The sequence below is a fragment of the Mastigoproctus giganteus genome, chromosome 2 (genome assembly GCF_048544385.1).
Source record: "Mastigoproctus giganteus isolate SK-2022 chromosome 2, ASM4854438v1, whole genome shotgun sequence".
Taxonomy (NCBI): Eukaryota; Metazoa; Arthropoda; class Arachnida; order Uropygi; family Thelyphonidae; genus Mastigoproctus; species Mastigoproctus giganteus.
This window is the reverse complement of record NC_143576.1, coordinates 261599700-261615994: the sequence shown is the minus strand read 5'-3', so window position 1 is coordinate 261615994 and position 16295 is coordinate 261599700. Positions and strand designations below refer to the sequence as shown.

The following is a 16295-nucleotide window of genomic DNA, read 5'->3' as shown; positions in this document are numbered from 1 at the left end:
ATATTAATAAAAGCGTAATTAGTTTTAATGATTCTTATTATTAATCTTACGAAAGAGAGAAAGGTGTGTAAAGTATGAGAAGTTAATAAGAGGTTGAAAATACGAGGTGCGATCAGAAACTTCGAGGATTGATGTAATATTCGGGAAATAATGAAGTTTAGCTGCTAGTTGGTTGGAACTCCTGTAAGTAGTCTCTTTGACACTGTATACCGTATTCTGAATAATTTCCTCAGGCGTTGGAAATCTTTTTTTGGAAATGTTACTTTTCAAGGGGGCTTCAGAAACAAAAAGAAAAAAATCACAGGGAGCTAAATCCAGTGGCTAAATCCAGTGGCTAAATCCAAGCTGATGGAGTGCTTCGCAAGACTGGTTTGGTTGATTTGGTTTTAATAGGGGTTTATTGGCACAGGGGAAACTAAACTTCGCAAGACATTATGGAATAAAAAGGGCTAAGTGTGCAGGGAGTTTGTCATGGTACAAGCGCCAATTCCATCAAACCCAATTTTTCTACCGTTTTTTCTTTACTATTGCGGGTTGTAAAGAAGCCAGAGTCATCAATTAAGAGGAATGGGCCTTTATTTCCAGGTCGTAGCCATAAACTGTGATTCTTCAGCAGTGTTGATGGAAGAAATAGAGCGTAGGTCAGAAGCACGCTAAGATGATCCTGACATGCGAGAACTCGCGCTCTCTCTAATCATCGGTGAGTACCCGAAGCTTTCGAAACTTGTCCCAAAACGCGTAGAATTCCCAAATTGTGTGTTAAAATTGATTACCACATTTAATAAGAATATCAGTTTCACTAGCAACTGCGCCGATAGTTAAAAGTCGATTACTTCTGATCAGATATCATATACAGGAGCGATTGAATCATTGGTTTTTCTAGTGGAAGGACAGCCAGATCGAAGATTATCTTCGATGGAAAGCGACCCTCTTTAAACTTTGAGAATCATTAAAAGTCAGAATAATATGTAGCATCCTTTCCAAAAACCTGTTCGTAACATTTCGTGATTTTCTGTTGCTCTTTTCTCTAATTAGAAACAAAATTTAATCCAAATTCGTTGCTCGGTAAAATCAATCATTTTAAAATGACACACATAAAACGCCGCGCGCTAATTCGTCTTACTGCAACTAAACGGATGATTCGTGCATTACTATGTCTAGATGAGTCACAAAACATATTGCAACAAGTCACAACTTGCCACGGCACCTCACTTCCATTATACCAAATCAGTATCCGCAGTTTTGATCACACCTTACATGTGAGACACCCAAGCTATCCGATGAAGTACTTATTTCAGGGCCTTTTATCGACTTAATCAATATCACAATACAATCAAAACAGTACTTCTGGGTATTCAGAGTCAAATCTTACCCTACAGTTGTTTAACATATTGAGTTCTTCGGGGTTACTAAAACTGCTTTAGAAATAAAATTACTTTTAATCATTAACGATTAAGGATTATTAGTTATTTTATTACTGTATTATGGTAATTATATTATGAATTATAATTGAATTGATAATTTTATTTTGGGTGATAAATAATTTCTCTAAGAATGGCCAATTTATTAGAATAAAATCTCAACTGCTTTCTTTCAGACCATCAATCCTGAGCCTTATTTCACTGCGTGCCAGACGGACTGCTGTTTACTTGATTCCGAAGATGGATGTGAATGTGACAGCCTAGCGGAATATTTCCGGCAATGTTCCCGATTTGGAAAACTTCCAGACAACGGATGGCGAAAGCCTGCTTTATGTCGTGAGTATGCGGAAAATTTCTGTTACTTACCATCTACTCGTATCTTGTTAACTCATTATTTCTTTTTGTTTTGTACAACCACGAATAAGTTTATCGAACATTCGCAGCTCTTCTATGTACCAACAATACCATCTATCAGGAATGTGGCCCTATCTGCCCAAAAACCTGCCGTAATCTTGAGCCATCGTGTGAACATGAGCATTGCGTTGATGGTTGTCACTGTGAGGAAGGAATGGTATACCACAACGGAGAATGTGTTCCAGAGGAGAGCTGTCCCTGCCTTCATGGGGAAAAAGAATACCAAAACGGAAAACAGATCGAGCAGGATTGCAATACATGGTAAGGCAACTGTTCCCCATCCCCTCAAATTCCTTCACGAATACCCTTTCTAAACTCATCCAATGTTCGTTCTCTGTTCTTTCTTGCAGCCTATGCCAGCATGGCCAATGGGAATGCACCAAACTCATCTGCCCGTCTCACTGCTCCGTTGTCGGAGGACCTCACTACACCACTTTCGATGGCCATCGATTCAACTTTGTAGGGAGTTGCGCTTACTACTTAGTGTACAATAAGAACTTCAGTGTAGAGCAAGAACAGTCCACATGCGGCCATCAAGAGTTTACGTGGTCACAAAAGAAATCGGCTGCTCTAAAAGCTCCTGTGACATCATGCACAAAGAAATTGATCATCCGTTCTCCACAGGGTACTGTGGTTACCCTTAAACGTGGAATGGAGGTAAGTTTAAATTGTAAAGCAGCCTTTCTAGTTTCCTTAGTGAAAGTACACTCGCTTTGAGTGACCGTGTACACAGGCTGTTTTGTAAACCAATTACACATTATAGCCTCGTCGGTGGACTCCAAACCCTATCCCTGACCTTATGTGGTCGTCTCGGACTATAAAAAAATATTTATTTTTTAAAAGAGTAAACCATCGCTAAGCTAAATTTCAATTTGCTTGAGTTAATTCCCTATACGTGGTGCGCCCCTCACTCATCATAACTTTATTCTTATAGGGTTTCCCAATAAACAAAACATACTTGAAGCATTTAATACCTTGAAGATTTACACGAAAGGCTTCTTAAAGATCCCATATACCGAAGACATGTTTTTTGGGGATTTTTTTTCTTCTCACCCAATTGTACAGGAGGCCTCTTCCCAATTTATCAACTCCTGAAATGAATGTTCTGTATTTCGATGCACCCAACTGCAACCATTAATGTACCCATTATGCGTGCACAATGTTTACTTATTTTGTAAATAGATTTACTGTGTAACACAAGAAGATGGTAAATAAGACTGTAAATATTTCACAGGTGCATGTGGTAATCTGCTATTGTTATAGGTAGGGTTTAGGCGCATCATCAACTTAGACATATTGCTGCTATGGCCTTTTCAATTTCTAATGACTTGGCATAGATTGTTCATTTACCTATCAGAATACCAAACAATCCAACTTGGTGATGGTCTCTTCTCCAATAGAACATTTTTCTCGTGGCCATTCTCAGCCTCATGTTGTTTGACATTATAAGAATTCAAAATGGCATGATCTGCTAGATTTCTTTTCTTCTTTTTCTTGGTTGGATTCCTGTTTTAAATCTTCTGATGTCGATGTTTGCTCAGATCGTGTCAGTGAACGTATTCTTGTAGGGAAACGCGTCTAGCACAGTGGTTTCGTTACTGTAGTCCCCACACCGGGTGGAAATGGTCCGGGTTTCGAATTCCGTCGATGACGCGAGGAATTTTAATGAGCTTTTCTCACTCCGTGGCTGAATTAGTCAGTCTCAAGCGTAGATAGCAAGGTTTTTCCCCTCAGAAACTGGATTTTTTTTCGTCCAGCAAAACAGGCAAATCGATATAACAGGCAAATGTTATATGTAAGAAAATTCCGGGTGACCCTAAAATAATAGTTTGGTATTCTTGTAGGGATGAAATTCTTTATTCCACACTCCACCTTAAAATCTCGTCCTTTATCTAAAACTTGGTTTTCAATAAATGCGCTAAGGCTGTTCAAGATAAGAATTTTGCACATCGTAATTGGCTTGCATCCAAATACTCCAGGTTCATTTTCTACCTACACCGAAGTTCGCAAGAACTGTAAAGTAGTTATTAACTTGTCCAAACTAGGTTTTGAAAAGGCTAAGAGTAGAAAACTTGCTGCTTGATCAGTAGATGCCGAGAATCCAGCATCCATTGCATACTGATCAGCATATAATTTGAATCAGTTATTTAAATCATTCAGATATAACGGTAGAAGATTTTTCCCGTCTGTTGAAAACTTCAACAGCAAAATCTTGAAGGGAATTAAAGGTAACCTGGTCTTGAAATAGATACGTCTCATGACCGAGAGCCAAGTTGCTAAATGAGGTTCTAAGTTTAGCTCGATGATCATTTTAAAAAATACAATTAAATGAGACGTTCTTCTTTACTCCCACAAAGACAATGATCCGTATGGTGAAGTCCAAGTTGTTGCACTTTATTATTTAGTGAACTATGGCTAGTAATAAGATAAGATGTAGAGATTCAGATTAGAGAACCAATAAAATATTTTATTTTAGCAGGCAAATGAAGAAGACGAGAACCGAAATTTAACTTGTGATCAATTATTATTCCTAAATATTTTGTTTCTGTTTCCAATGGTAATTGACATTTCTTTGTCTTGATGTGAAGGGGCTAAATGTCCGAGTTGCCTTTAAAAATTATCATCTTGGTTTTAGATCGGCTGATATAAAATTTATTTTGGTTTGTTCAGTGGCACAAGTCTGAGAGAACACTAGAGGCTTGAGTAGTTAGGAAGGACGTTACGTGGTGTTTCCAATAGGTTATAATTAATTAATGATACCACTCTTATACCACGTGAAATAAAATAATATATAGTTTATTAGGCTGAACGCCTACATAGCTATACATTACGTGACGTTTCGGGTGTCTTGCCGACACCCATCATCAGACAAGGCTGTTGACAGCCTCCTTGTCTGATGATGGGTGTCGGCAAGACACCCGAAACGTCACGTAATGTATAGTTGTTTTTTTTTTTTTTTATGAAAACCCCAAACACGAAAGGTATAAAAACCTATAGCACTTGGTATCGTGCATGGGTTGAAGGAGAAGTATGGGGGGAGGAGGGGTGCCGGAAACTTTGCTCTAGAGACTAAACATGGGTTTCATCACTTCAAGCCTCCAATAAGCAAAGTGGTGGTATTGCACCGGTTGATGAGAGTCTTCTACCACCTATAAAGCGTTCAACCTAATAAACTATGTATTATTTTATTTCACGTGGTATAAGAGTAGTATAATTTAATTAATTATAACCCAGAGACTTGAGTCTTCAAGGCAGAGCACGACCTACCACCAATATTGATGATAAGGTCATTAGCATATGCTGTATCTGTTGTATCGTCAAAGTTACGACCCAACCAGTCATTGAGGACTGCATTCCAGATAAGGTGTCCCAAGATAGATCCTCGAGGACGCTCCCCTAGTCACAATTCGAGAAACGTGTCAATGCTTTAATTTTACAATGATTTTCGCGTTAGTAAAGTAACTCCTAGTTAACCGATAAAATTTAATAGAACAGCCAGCGTTCGAGGACACTCTAATAGCAGAGGGAGTCAAAAGTGCCATCAAAGTCAACGAAAATAGCTAACTCTTATTAGGAACTGCAATTTTCAATATATACAATGAAATCAACAAGTGCATCTTCACAGGACTTAACAGTGCAGAAGCCACATTGTCTTGAAAAGAAGATTCTGACTTTGAAATAGCTGAAGAATTCTGACGGCCATAAGGCGTTCTAGAAGTTTCTTAAATTAGAAAGCAAAGCGATAGGTCTGCATGAATTAGCATCTGAAGGAAGTTTGTCTGGTTTTATGATAATTTTTTAAAAGGCAGTCTTCCATACATTTATTAAATAACACGAGTAATATCTGTGGCTTTAACTTTTGAAATTTAAGTATAAAAATACTTCCAGAAGATCAAGGCCAGGACATTTAGAAGTATCAATATTTGTTACCACCGACGACAGTTCCTTAGAGTGAAAGATAATGATTGAGAATCTGTAAAAAAAGTTGAAATGGCTGCACGGATGTCAGCAGAAGGATCGCCATCAAGGAATAATCTGCCAAGGATACAGTTCACAATGAATGTCCATCCTTGATTCAACGTTATTACCCTTGTCATCATTAAATGTACTGTGCTGGTCCGTGGTGTTACTCCTAGGTGTTGTGGAATGTGTATACACGTTGAGACAGGGGTGGACATAAAGTTTTGGCACATGAATGTACTTCATTGTCAAGTTTTGCGTTCCAAGAATTCATTGGTTTGAAGATTCTTTTGCTTTTAGTTGCCTTTAATTTTACACATTTTGTAAAAGCTGCTGTTAATTGATGTAACTGTTTAGCTAAGTTTATGAGAGGAAACCTTTTCCTAAATGAGAGTTTAAAGAAATAAACTAAGGTCATGAAGGCCCTGGTATATCATACGTACGAATATTAACATACCTATTTTTTGGGATGCATGTGAACTGCGAGTATTCCACGGTTGGTATTGCAAGATGACAAGCATTAGTTTCCTGCGTTTTTTCATTTCATAAAAAGTCCATAAGGCATTTCCTTACTTGACGGGAAATACTTCTTCCGATGGAAATGAATCCAGGCATTTTTCATGCAGTATGAGAGAGCAGTGACATTCACTGTCCACAACATCAACTGCGAGGGTTTTAAGTCTTTAGTATCATAGCGCTACTTCTGCGTTTTTTGTACGTAATGAGATTAACATGCAAGTTAATCCAACAGGAAAGTTTGCTGAAATGAGGATAGCGAATCTTGTCAATGTGAAATACTTATCCAACTTGAAATTACTGGGCCTAGTGAAGATCGACAACTACCCTTACCATTGAGTGTCAAAATCAGTTGAAGTGTCTGTTATCTGTTACTATATCAGAATCGATCGGTGCTGCGCTGGCGTTAGCATTGGTTTGAATGCAAGAAAATCATTGACCAGAACTCAAATTAAAATAAAGAGTGTTAAAGTTATCTGAAATATATCTTTCTAGGTGACAGTAAATGGAGGGGAAGTCATGATCTTACCACTCATAGCTCCAGGATGCCGAGTGAGTCGCCTTTCATCTCATTATATGATGGTGAGTATTTAATACACTTTCAAGTGTTGATGTACTTATTGATACGATAATCCTAATAATAGAAAACACACTTTCCTTTTCTCTACGCTAAACTTACAAACGTAAGTTTGTGTCACAAAAGAGCAATTAATTCTTAGTGAGATTGATTTCCACACATAACACCAAATATGAGATGTGCAGTTATTATTTTTTAAGAATATCTGTTTTAGCTGCATGAGATTTTTCTTAGTTGACTTATTAAATGACTCGAGATAAGTCACTTAATATGATTCACGTCCCAGACGTTTAAACTTATCAATCCTATTTCGCATAATAGTTTAAAAAAATGTTTCGTTTTGTTTTCAGGTGGAACTTTCCAATGACATGACCATTCTTTGGGATGGACAGGGCCAGGTGTATATCGACGTTCCCCCATCGCTTCATGACAAGACTCGTGGACTGTGTGGTACGTTTACATCGACCCAACGGGACGATTTCCTCACAATGGAAGGAGATATTGAACACACAGCCACTGCCTTTGGTAACAAGTGGAAAGTGGATGATTTGTGCGAAGATGCACCTGTCCTGGACGAAACGGAAACCCCCTGTGATCAAAATCCACACCGAAGGGAGATGGCAGAAGAACTCTGCTTGGAACTTAGAGGATTTGCATTTCGAGGTGCGTGCATAAATTGATGTCCTGTGTACTCACTGTGACTCTTATTTCATAGTCTACCAATTCTTAACCCGTCTCATTAAAAGTATTCTGTTCCCATTGATCTAGTCAGAAATATATATTTGAAAAATGTACTCAAGGTGAACTGTGTCCCACCCATCTGTATTTCTAGACTGCCATGCAGCTGTGGATCCGGAGGGGTATTATGAGATGTGTCTATACGAAGTATGCTCCTGCGATAAGAACCCAACCGAGTGTCTGTGTCCCGTCTTGGCTCACTACGCCATGCAGTGTTCCTACAAAAACCGAGCTCTGGCCTGGAGATCACAAGTTCCTCAGTGCGGTAAGTTCCTTACTCATCGTAAATAATAAAGGTCAAGTTATCGCACTGTATCAAACCATGATAATTTCCTTTATTATACTGCATAAATAACCACTTACGCAAATATCGTTCTCATATCATGTGGGGTAATTGCTAGAAGACATTCTTCTTAAATATGTCTGTTTGATCTCCACATATTTAAGTGCTGTCCAACCTGTGATAAAAATTGAGCCACACCTCAATCAAGTTAATTTATATTTGATTTCGGCAAGTATAGAAGGAGTCACATCAGAGGGATAGATTTAAAATCACTTTCTTCTGCGTTTCTGTATCATATTCATACCACGCTGTAGAGTAGTGGGCTTCAAGTACAAAAATGGATGAATCAAAATGTGTATCAGAGGAAAAAAGAGGAAAATTTATACACAGCAAAGGTAAGAAAATATCTCTATGTAAGGGCAGAGCCTGGCACTGTAGCATTCAATATTCGCGCGAAGAATGGGCCTACGACACAATTTAACTAAGTTCCAACAAGAGGACAGGAGGATAATCGTTGGAACCAGATCAACGGAGATGATTATCTCGAGCACAGGCGCCTTCATCCAGTGTTCCCGATACAGCCGTGTCTTGTGTTTATCAAGAAGGGACCAACCGTAAAATAACTACCAATGTGTGGGCGGCTCGAAGAATATATTCGAGCCAAAAGAGGCAAACTGTCCTCTGGTCAGTTTGCCTCTTTTACTGGACAGAAAACCTAGAGGAAAAAAAAAAACCTTGCTATCCTCGCCTCAGAAAGACTAACAGCCACGGAGCGAAAGCTATAAAAAAATTCTACGCGTTTGTAAAGGGATTGGAAACCGGGCTTTTCGATCTGCTGTAGGGAGAACGCTGATTATAATCAGTGTTATCCAAGATGGCCTCAGAATATAAACAGAAAATTTCTTTATTTAAAATATATTCAGAAAAAAAAATTGATTCAGTAAATCATGATACAAAATTTTGTGAAAATGAAGTCTTTATCTCAAACTTAACAACTTAAGTTAGATTTTGCTTCGTTACTCATAATTTTGCGGTATACACCCGTAACTCATTCATGGCGAGATATTTATTGGATAAAATTAATCACCAGATCTATACCCATATTACTGTATTTCATCTAAATGCTATCTTGTCTATACTACTGGCGATCCAAGGGCCTTATGTGCGCCTCCAGAGTTTCTAAAAACTTCTTTTTAGTTCCTCTCATAATTTAAAATCTTTTATTAGTTTCATTGCCAAGAATCTTTTCTCTATGTCTGTAATACGTTGATATTTCTACCTGTAGGAATCCACTGTTTAGGGGAGCAGCAGTACCAGGAATGCGTTCCCAGCTGCCAGTACAGTTGTGCCCAAATAGCTACACAAGTAGACTGCGAAACCCGATGTGTAGAGGGTTGTGCGTGTCCACCAGGAACTACCCTAGACGCCCAAGAGAGTTGTGTGCCCATTTCAGACTGTCCTTGCATCTACAACATGCACGAATATCCACCAGGATTTGAACAGAGGCGTGGAAACGAGATGTGGTAAGTTATTTTGAACCTCGCTTTCTTCGTCATTGCCTTCATTTTATGTTGAGATGGAGAAGATGATCCCTCTTTCGGTAGACTGTACTTCTGAAATCGTATATTTTTCTTTCTACTATTTTTATTTTTTTAGCGAATGTGTCGGTGGTCTGTGGAAATGTCGCGTGGCCTCGCAGGAAGAAATTCTCACTACTCCGCCTCCACAAGTGGCGAAAATATGCTCAATCGCGGATCACACGGAATCCACTGACTGCATGTCGGACTGTCCTGTGACCTGCACTAACTTTCACGATCCTCCAAGATGTACAATGACCATCTGCAAATCGGGATGCAGGTAAGAATTTCCACTTTTGGATTTGAATGGGAAATTTGGCATTGAATGCTGCATCCGTTGAAAGTGCGTTCATTTGTGCATTCTTCTTTATAATTAAATTCTACCACATTGACAACCCAACTACATGTACAATATTTTTGTAATTACGTTAACTTTATTAAAATGGGATTTTTACCGAAGTATGATACTGTATAATCACGTTGTTATTGTCAGAAAAGTGTATTTTCCAATATGAAGTGACCACCAGAGAGCGGCATTTACTTCTATCGTTAGTCTTTCTCTTAAGATTATTGAACTCTCTTTGAGAGTTCCAAATACTAAAGCGACCATAGTAATAGTTAATTATTAATTTTTTTCGCTCCTCCTATCTTGCTACAGAAATAATTTTTATATTACGCACACTAACAGTATATCAATAATCTAAATCTTTACATTTGTTGTGATTTAGGTGTCAGGATGGCTATGTTTTGGACGCAGATCAAGGGATATGCGTGAAGCCCGAGACGTGTCCTTGCCACCATGGTGCCCATAGTTATGCAGATGGCGAGTCCGTGAAAGTAGACTGTAATGTTTGGTAAGTAAAAAACAAATCAATTCAACTCTCATAAGTTTTCTTTTGAGCATTATCTTCTGTTCGTTGGCACATCAATCGATGGGTTCAGCAGACCCGCTTCAACGAATATCCCAGGTTCATTCTTCGTCCTACTAACAATATTCGTCCTTTCTGTTCCTGTCGATTTTAGCACTTGCAACGGTGGCCAGTGGGAGTGTGAAGAGCACGAATGTCCTGGAGTTTGTGTCGCTTGGGGAGATTCCCATTACCGAACCTACGACGGGCGCATCTACGACTTTCAGGGTGACTGCGATTATATTCTAACAAAAGGACGAGTAAGCCAGGGTGACCTTATCTCCGTTATCATACAGAATGTTCCCTGTGGATCTGGAGGCATCACATGCAGTAAAGCGGTTGTGATTTCTCTTGGTAAGTGACTTCAAATCTTTTAGTGACAAGATAATTGTTTAGCTTCTCAGATTGTCTCCTTTCACAAGGAAATTTACTCTCGCAGGTCATTCCAAGGTCACTCTTATGAAGAACAGTATGCTGCCAAAGGTTCCTTTAGGGTCACGACTCAACCTACATGAACTCGGCATGTTCGTGCTTCTTGAAACCGAAGTGGGTATTACTATCCAGTGGGATCGAGGAACAAGAGTCTATATCCGTGTCGACCCAGTATGGAGAGGCAAAGTAAGTACCTATTTGATTACAATAACAACTGTTTGATTCCCAAAACGGAAGCCAAAGTGAACAGGTAGCATGAGTTTGTGACTTTCTTTATTTCAGCTTCAAGGTCTCTGTGGCGACTTCAACGAGGACGAAACTGATGATTTTAAACAGCCATCTGGAGGCCTCCCAATTGCTAGTGTCATCGACTTTGCCGATAGCTGGAAGGTTCATGAATATTGCTCCAAGCCACGGCTCATTGAAGATGCATGCGAAATGCATCCTGAGAGAAGAAACTGGGCTCTTCGCCGATGCAGCGTTCTAAAGTCCGACCTCTTCAAGGCATGCCACAGAGAAGTCATCCTGGAGCCGTACTATCGAAGGTAAGTGCCTTTAGCTCATGCACTGTGTCAAGTGGCTCCCTGCTTACCGCTCTGTTCAGTTTACCCTGACAACGCGGGTAGTTGATAGCTGGAACAAATTTCCATCTGCTGTTGTGGAAGTTGATAGCTTAAATAAATTCAAGGAAGACTGGACAAACTTTTGGAGCGAATGGATGGGTGAAATGGATTTTTTTTTCTTTTTGGCTGATGCTGCATAAGCTTGCTTTCTTGCATTATGTGCCTCTATTAATGCTAATTCATTTTCCCCACAGGTGTCTCTTTGATACGTGCGCCTGTGACACTGGTGGAGACTGCGAGTGCCTGTGTACCGCCGTAGCAACATACGCTCATGAATGTGCCACCCATGGAGTTCCTGTCTTATGGCGCTCTCAAGAAATTTGTCGTAAGTAAAAAAATCGTTTTTCTTTTAAATAAAATTTTAATGAAAACTATAACCCTTTTCCCAGAGAAGTATCGATAAAGAAACAAAAGCATTTGTGTCCCAGTTCTGAGAACCCGAATAACTTATCCCTTTAACAAAAAGTCTACTAGATGCAAAATTAAAATGATATTTAAACTCCGTGAAAAAATAGTAAAGTTATGAAAGCAAGAAGAATGCTACTTATGTTAATACAGACAGCAAACAAAATAAACTGAGTTTATCGAGAAGTATTTCAGTGAAATTCCTGTTAATTCTCTTTTGCAGCTATCCAATGTGAGGAATGCGACCAGTACTCTCCCTGCATTCGAGGATGTCCTCCAGACACTTGTGAATCTCGTCTGATTCCAACCCAGACGTGTGAAGACGTTCCTTGCGCTGAAGGATGCGAAAGGAAACCTTGTCCAGAAGGCCAAGTCTACGAAAATGACAAGGATTTTCGATGTATTCCTGAAGAGCAGTGTGGAGTAGAAACTACGTGCACCATCAACGATGTTGTTTACAACGACGGGGAGAGGGTTTCTGATTCCAGCGTGGCTACACCATGCGAGTCCTGGTAAGTATCGCTGAAGAATGGATTCTTCACTCATAGATTTTGTTTGCCCTGGGGCTAACGACTCAGTACATGTCTTTAATCTATTCTTCTTTCAGCTATTGCCGAAAAGGAAAATTGGAATGCATAGGTCAACCTTGCACACCCTCTGTTCCCCCTCCTACTGAGGTTACTCCAACTGTACCCACTTTTCTTCAAGTGAAAGTTGGCTGCGACTCAACAGGTTTTTCTGAATGGGCAAATTCTCAGTCGCCATCGTATATGGTAAGTAACAAAGCTCCTTCATCTCATTAGAAATGATCACCCTCGAGTACTTACTTTATAATCCATGATATCTTACTCCTATAGTTTCAGATTTAAAGGAAAGAAAATAGAGAATTTTCTGAACTTTTAAAGTGACAATCATTTTTCCAAGAATGGGATTTTTAATTCCTTGCTGATCTACGAGTACGATCAATTAGAAAATTGGGGAATAAATAAAGAAAAATAAACACCAAAATATAAAAATATTTACAAATTTAATAATTTAGCTAAGATGAAAAAATTTTATAAGCTATAGCTTATTCCTTGGATCACATAATGATTTGTAAAATTATTCATATTTCTTTACAAGAGATGAAAGTTCATTAATCAGATTGTACTGGTTTCTCACTGTGGAACTTGTTGAGTGAAGTTCAGCGATTCCTCGTGTTGGTGGCACAGAAGCTAAGTAATTAGACTAGTCTGATCTGTGTAAAGTAAAGTACTACCCAAAAATGAATTCATCTGCCTATGTGTTTTATGTCCATAAATTCCGTGTGTTCTCTTGTCGATTTGCCGGTTTTGTTGGGCAGAAAAATGGCGTTTCCCAGGGAAAATCGTGCCATAACGCCTGAGACTGATCTCAGCTACGGAATTATAACAGCCTATAAAAGTACCTTCTTATTGACGGGATTCGAACCCGAGGTTTTACAGCGGGTGTGGGGAAAGACGACGATTATGACCACTGTACTACCGCGTAGACTGAATATCTATCTAGACATGTACAGTATCTTATATAGGATGGCACCTGAACGTCAGTTCAACTACGCCTTAGCATAGTGTGTTGAACACAGAACTCTGTGAAATGCCAAAATTTGTATAATGTTGTGTGTCCTGGCCAGTGGCCGTCTACACCACGGGGAGTAGACCACAACTGGGCATGTACTGTAGCGGACCTCGATTAACTCATACCACCCACGTCCACTGGGGGAATGCAAGACTAGTGGATGCCACTATCCCGTCCCGTACCTAGGAAGCCCAAACCCAGGCACAAGCAAAATCCCGCCCGGAGCAAAGGACAAGAGGTCAGCAAAAAAAAACAAAAGAAGTTAATTATAAAGTAGGTAAAATAAAATAAAAAAAATGGATATCTATCTAGATTCTTCTTACTTAAATGGACATACCTGTCCATAGAAGTTATTGTTGTTATTGAGTTTTAGGAGCATCGGAGACTAATGTAGGCCATGTTGCTCCGTGCAAATTGTGTTCTGACGTCGATTTTCTGTTTGCTGAACGAAAAGCCCGAGTTTCCGGGAGAAAAAACCATGTTGCCCTCGCTTGAGACCGACTAACTCAGCCACGTTGTGAAAAAGACCCATAAAAAGTCTTCCCGTCATCGACGGGATTCGAACTCAGGTCTTTTCCACCCGGTGTGTGGAAGAAAGCGATCCTATCCATGGTCGGCAAATGATGATATTATAAAGAACTAATAGGATTCACAGTTCTAGGTTACATCCATATTAATTAATCCTATATTCATAAGACACAACAACACAACATATATTCATTTAACAAATAATTATTAATTGTCGACTGATTACTTTAGATACGGTTGCTTTAAAATATGTAAATAAGTTTGTAACTTACACAGGAAATGGCCCTGGTTAAAACCCTATGTAGACCGAAGCACCTTTTTATTGGACTTTTTTTTTCATAACGTGGCTGAATTAGTCTGTCTGGAACGAAGATTGCATGGTTTTACCTCCCCAGAAACCCGGATTTTCGTCCAGCAAACCATCAGAAGAACATGTGCTACTACCGACTTAATGCACTCAAATTTCACGTCATCTCAAAAAGAGGAAAATTCTGAAAATGAATTCGACCATTAAAATCATTTAAAATGTTCATAATAAGTGGATGTGAAATTATCAGAACTGAATGTGCTGAATTGTTTATCTTGAGGCAAGTGTTACTTTGTATTTTTTTCTTTTTTTTCTTTGTGTGCGTGTGCGTGTGTGCGAGAGAGAGAATTATTCTCCACCATTTGTGCTTTTTTTAATCTATTTTCTGCCAATAGAATGGAGGAGACAGAGAAGAACTGTTGTACGATTTTCCGTGTCCTCCGGAGAACATGACTTTAGTTGAATGCAGGGTAGTTGGAACTGGAACTCCCTCCCTGGTGTCCAACCAAGTAGTTTCCTGTACCTTGCCAGAGGGCTTGATTTGTAACAACGCAGATCAAAATTCTGCATTATGTCTGGACTATGAAGTGAGAGTGTTCTGTCAGTGTCAAGAATTTATAGGTGAGTTCATTAAAAGTAAGGAGATTAATGCAAAAGGTGTAATTCTCCTTGAATCAACACTCTTCAAGTTCTCATTCTGAGATTTCATAAGCCCATTCTTTCCCCTTTGTCTTTATAGAGACTACTCTCCCGCCTCCAGAAGCTACTTCCATTCCTGTTACTGAGATTTGTGAACCAGAAAACCACGGATGGACCGAATGGATGAACTCTATCGATCCTGTTGGCAATTCTGAAGGAGATGTAGAAGATTTTGATGAACTCAGGAACAAATACAGTTTCTGTAGCCTCTCCAGCATTAGCGATGTTGAGTGTCGAGTGTCAAACACTCACGTACCATGGGACAAAACCACACAGAAAGTTACCTGTGATCTGGATAATGGGCTGAAGTGCTTCCATTCCTTGCAAACCTCTGGTAAGATCGATTCCAGCAATTCCAATTTCCGGCGCACTTAACTTTTCTCAATAAAAATTTGGCCAATCTGTTATTACTACATTCATAAAGTTATGTGTACGTGTTATATTGCCAAAACAGTGTTTCTGAACTCTTAATCTATATCAGATGCATATCGATTGTATGTAACTACTGTTAAAATACAGTAGTTACAAAGTGTTCAGTTATTTTTCATGGGGAGGAGATAATGCGTGAGTTATCTATCAGTTATGAAACATTGAATTTTTCTCTCTTTTCTTTTTTTTAGGAAAGTGTTTGGACTATGAAGTTCGATTCTTTTGCAACTGTTTAGAAACAACAACCGAGGACGTTGATACACGAGTTAGAAAAAAGGCAAAAAAAGGTAACCTCTACCAGTATAAACTTTATTATGAAATAAAGCATTAAAATTTTAATTTAGTGCATTCTTAATTAAAATTCAGTAGGTATCACTTATACACCGGTTTCCAAAAGCAACAACCTCAAAATGAAGCGAAGTATATTGCTGAGGGACCTGAAATTTTCAGGATGGTATACGAAAACGGGGTAGATTGAAGGGGATATCTCAGTTTTCTGTAATTTTCAATCGATTTGTCAATTAGTTCTTTGTAATTTTCATTCTCACTGTTATAAAAAAAAGCCATTCCTTATAAGGCAATTGTCTTATGCAGTTTGTCAGCACTGAGTCAGTTTGTCTTTCACTTCTTGAAAAGTCAACGTCTGCTTACCGATAAATATTCCACTTTTCACTTTTTTCATCAGACAATTTCGAAACACATTTCACAATATATGGTTTAACGTGTCACCTTAAGGCTCCAGTGTTTTAACAAATTGTTTGACCAATCACAACTTGAAGTGGAATGGTGGAAACAAGACTTTGTTTCTTGGACTCAAAGAATAATCTATTACCTTGTTTGCACCAGGCTGCAACTCAGTATTTACATATTCTCTTTCCTTTT

The 16295-nt window shown here is 38.9% G+C and overlaps 1 protein-coding gene across 1 annotated transcript in view; it reads left to right on the top strand.

Annotated features, from left to right (window-relative positions):
• Nucleotides 1-16295, top strand: part of LOC150090433 (uncharacterized) — a 562729-nt gene that overhangs the window by 118526 nt on the left and 427908 nt on the right. Inside the window, exons 53-70 of the mRNA XM_090389881.1 lie at nt 1598-1757; nt 1865-2096; nt 2186-2492; nt 6807-6893; nt 7239-7551; nt 7721-7891; nt 9195-9432; nt 9566-9766; nt 10215-10340; nt 10510-10748; nt 10834-11012; nt 11109-11371; nt 11644-11774; nt 12078-12366; nt 12462-12627; nt 14681-14906; nt 15025-15318; nt 15605-15700. Coding sequence (XP_090246007.1) covers nt 1598-1757; nt 1865-2096; nt 2186-2492; nt 6807-6893; nt 7239-7551; nt 7721-7891; nt 9195-9432; nt 9566-9766; nt 10215-10340; nt 10510-10748; nt 10834-11012; nt 11109-11371; nt 11644-11774; nt 12078-12366; nt 12462-12627; nt 14681-14906; nt 15025-15318; nt 15605-15700 — 3718 coding nt within the window. The remainder of the gene's footprint in view (nt 1-1597; nt 1758-1864; nt 2097-2185; nt 2493-6806; nt 6894-7238; nt 7552-7720; nt 7892-9194; nt 9433-9565; nt 9767-10214; nt 10341-10509; nt 10749-10833; nt 11013-11108; nt 11372-11643; nt 11775-12077; nt 12367-12461; nt 12628-14680; nt 14907-15024; nt 15319-15604; nt 15701-16295) is intronic.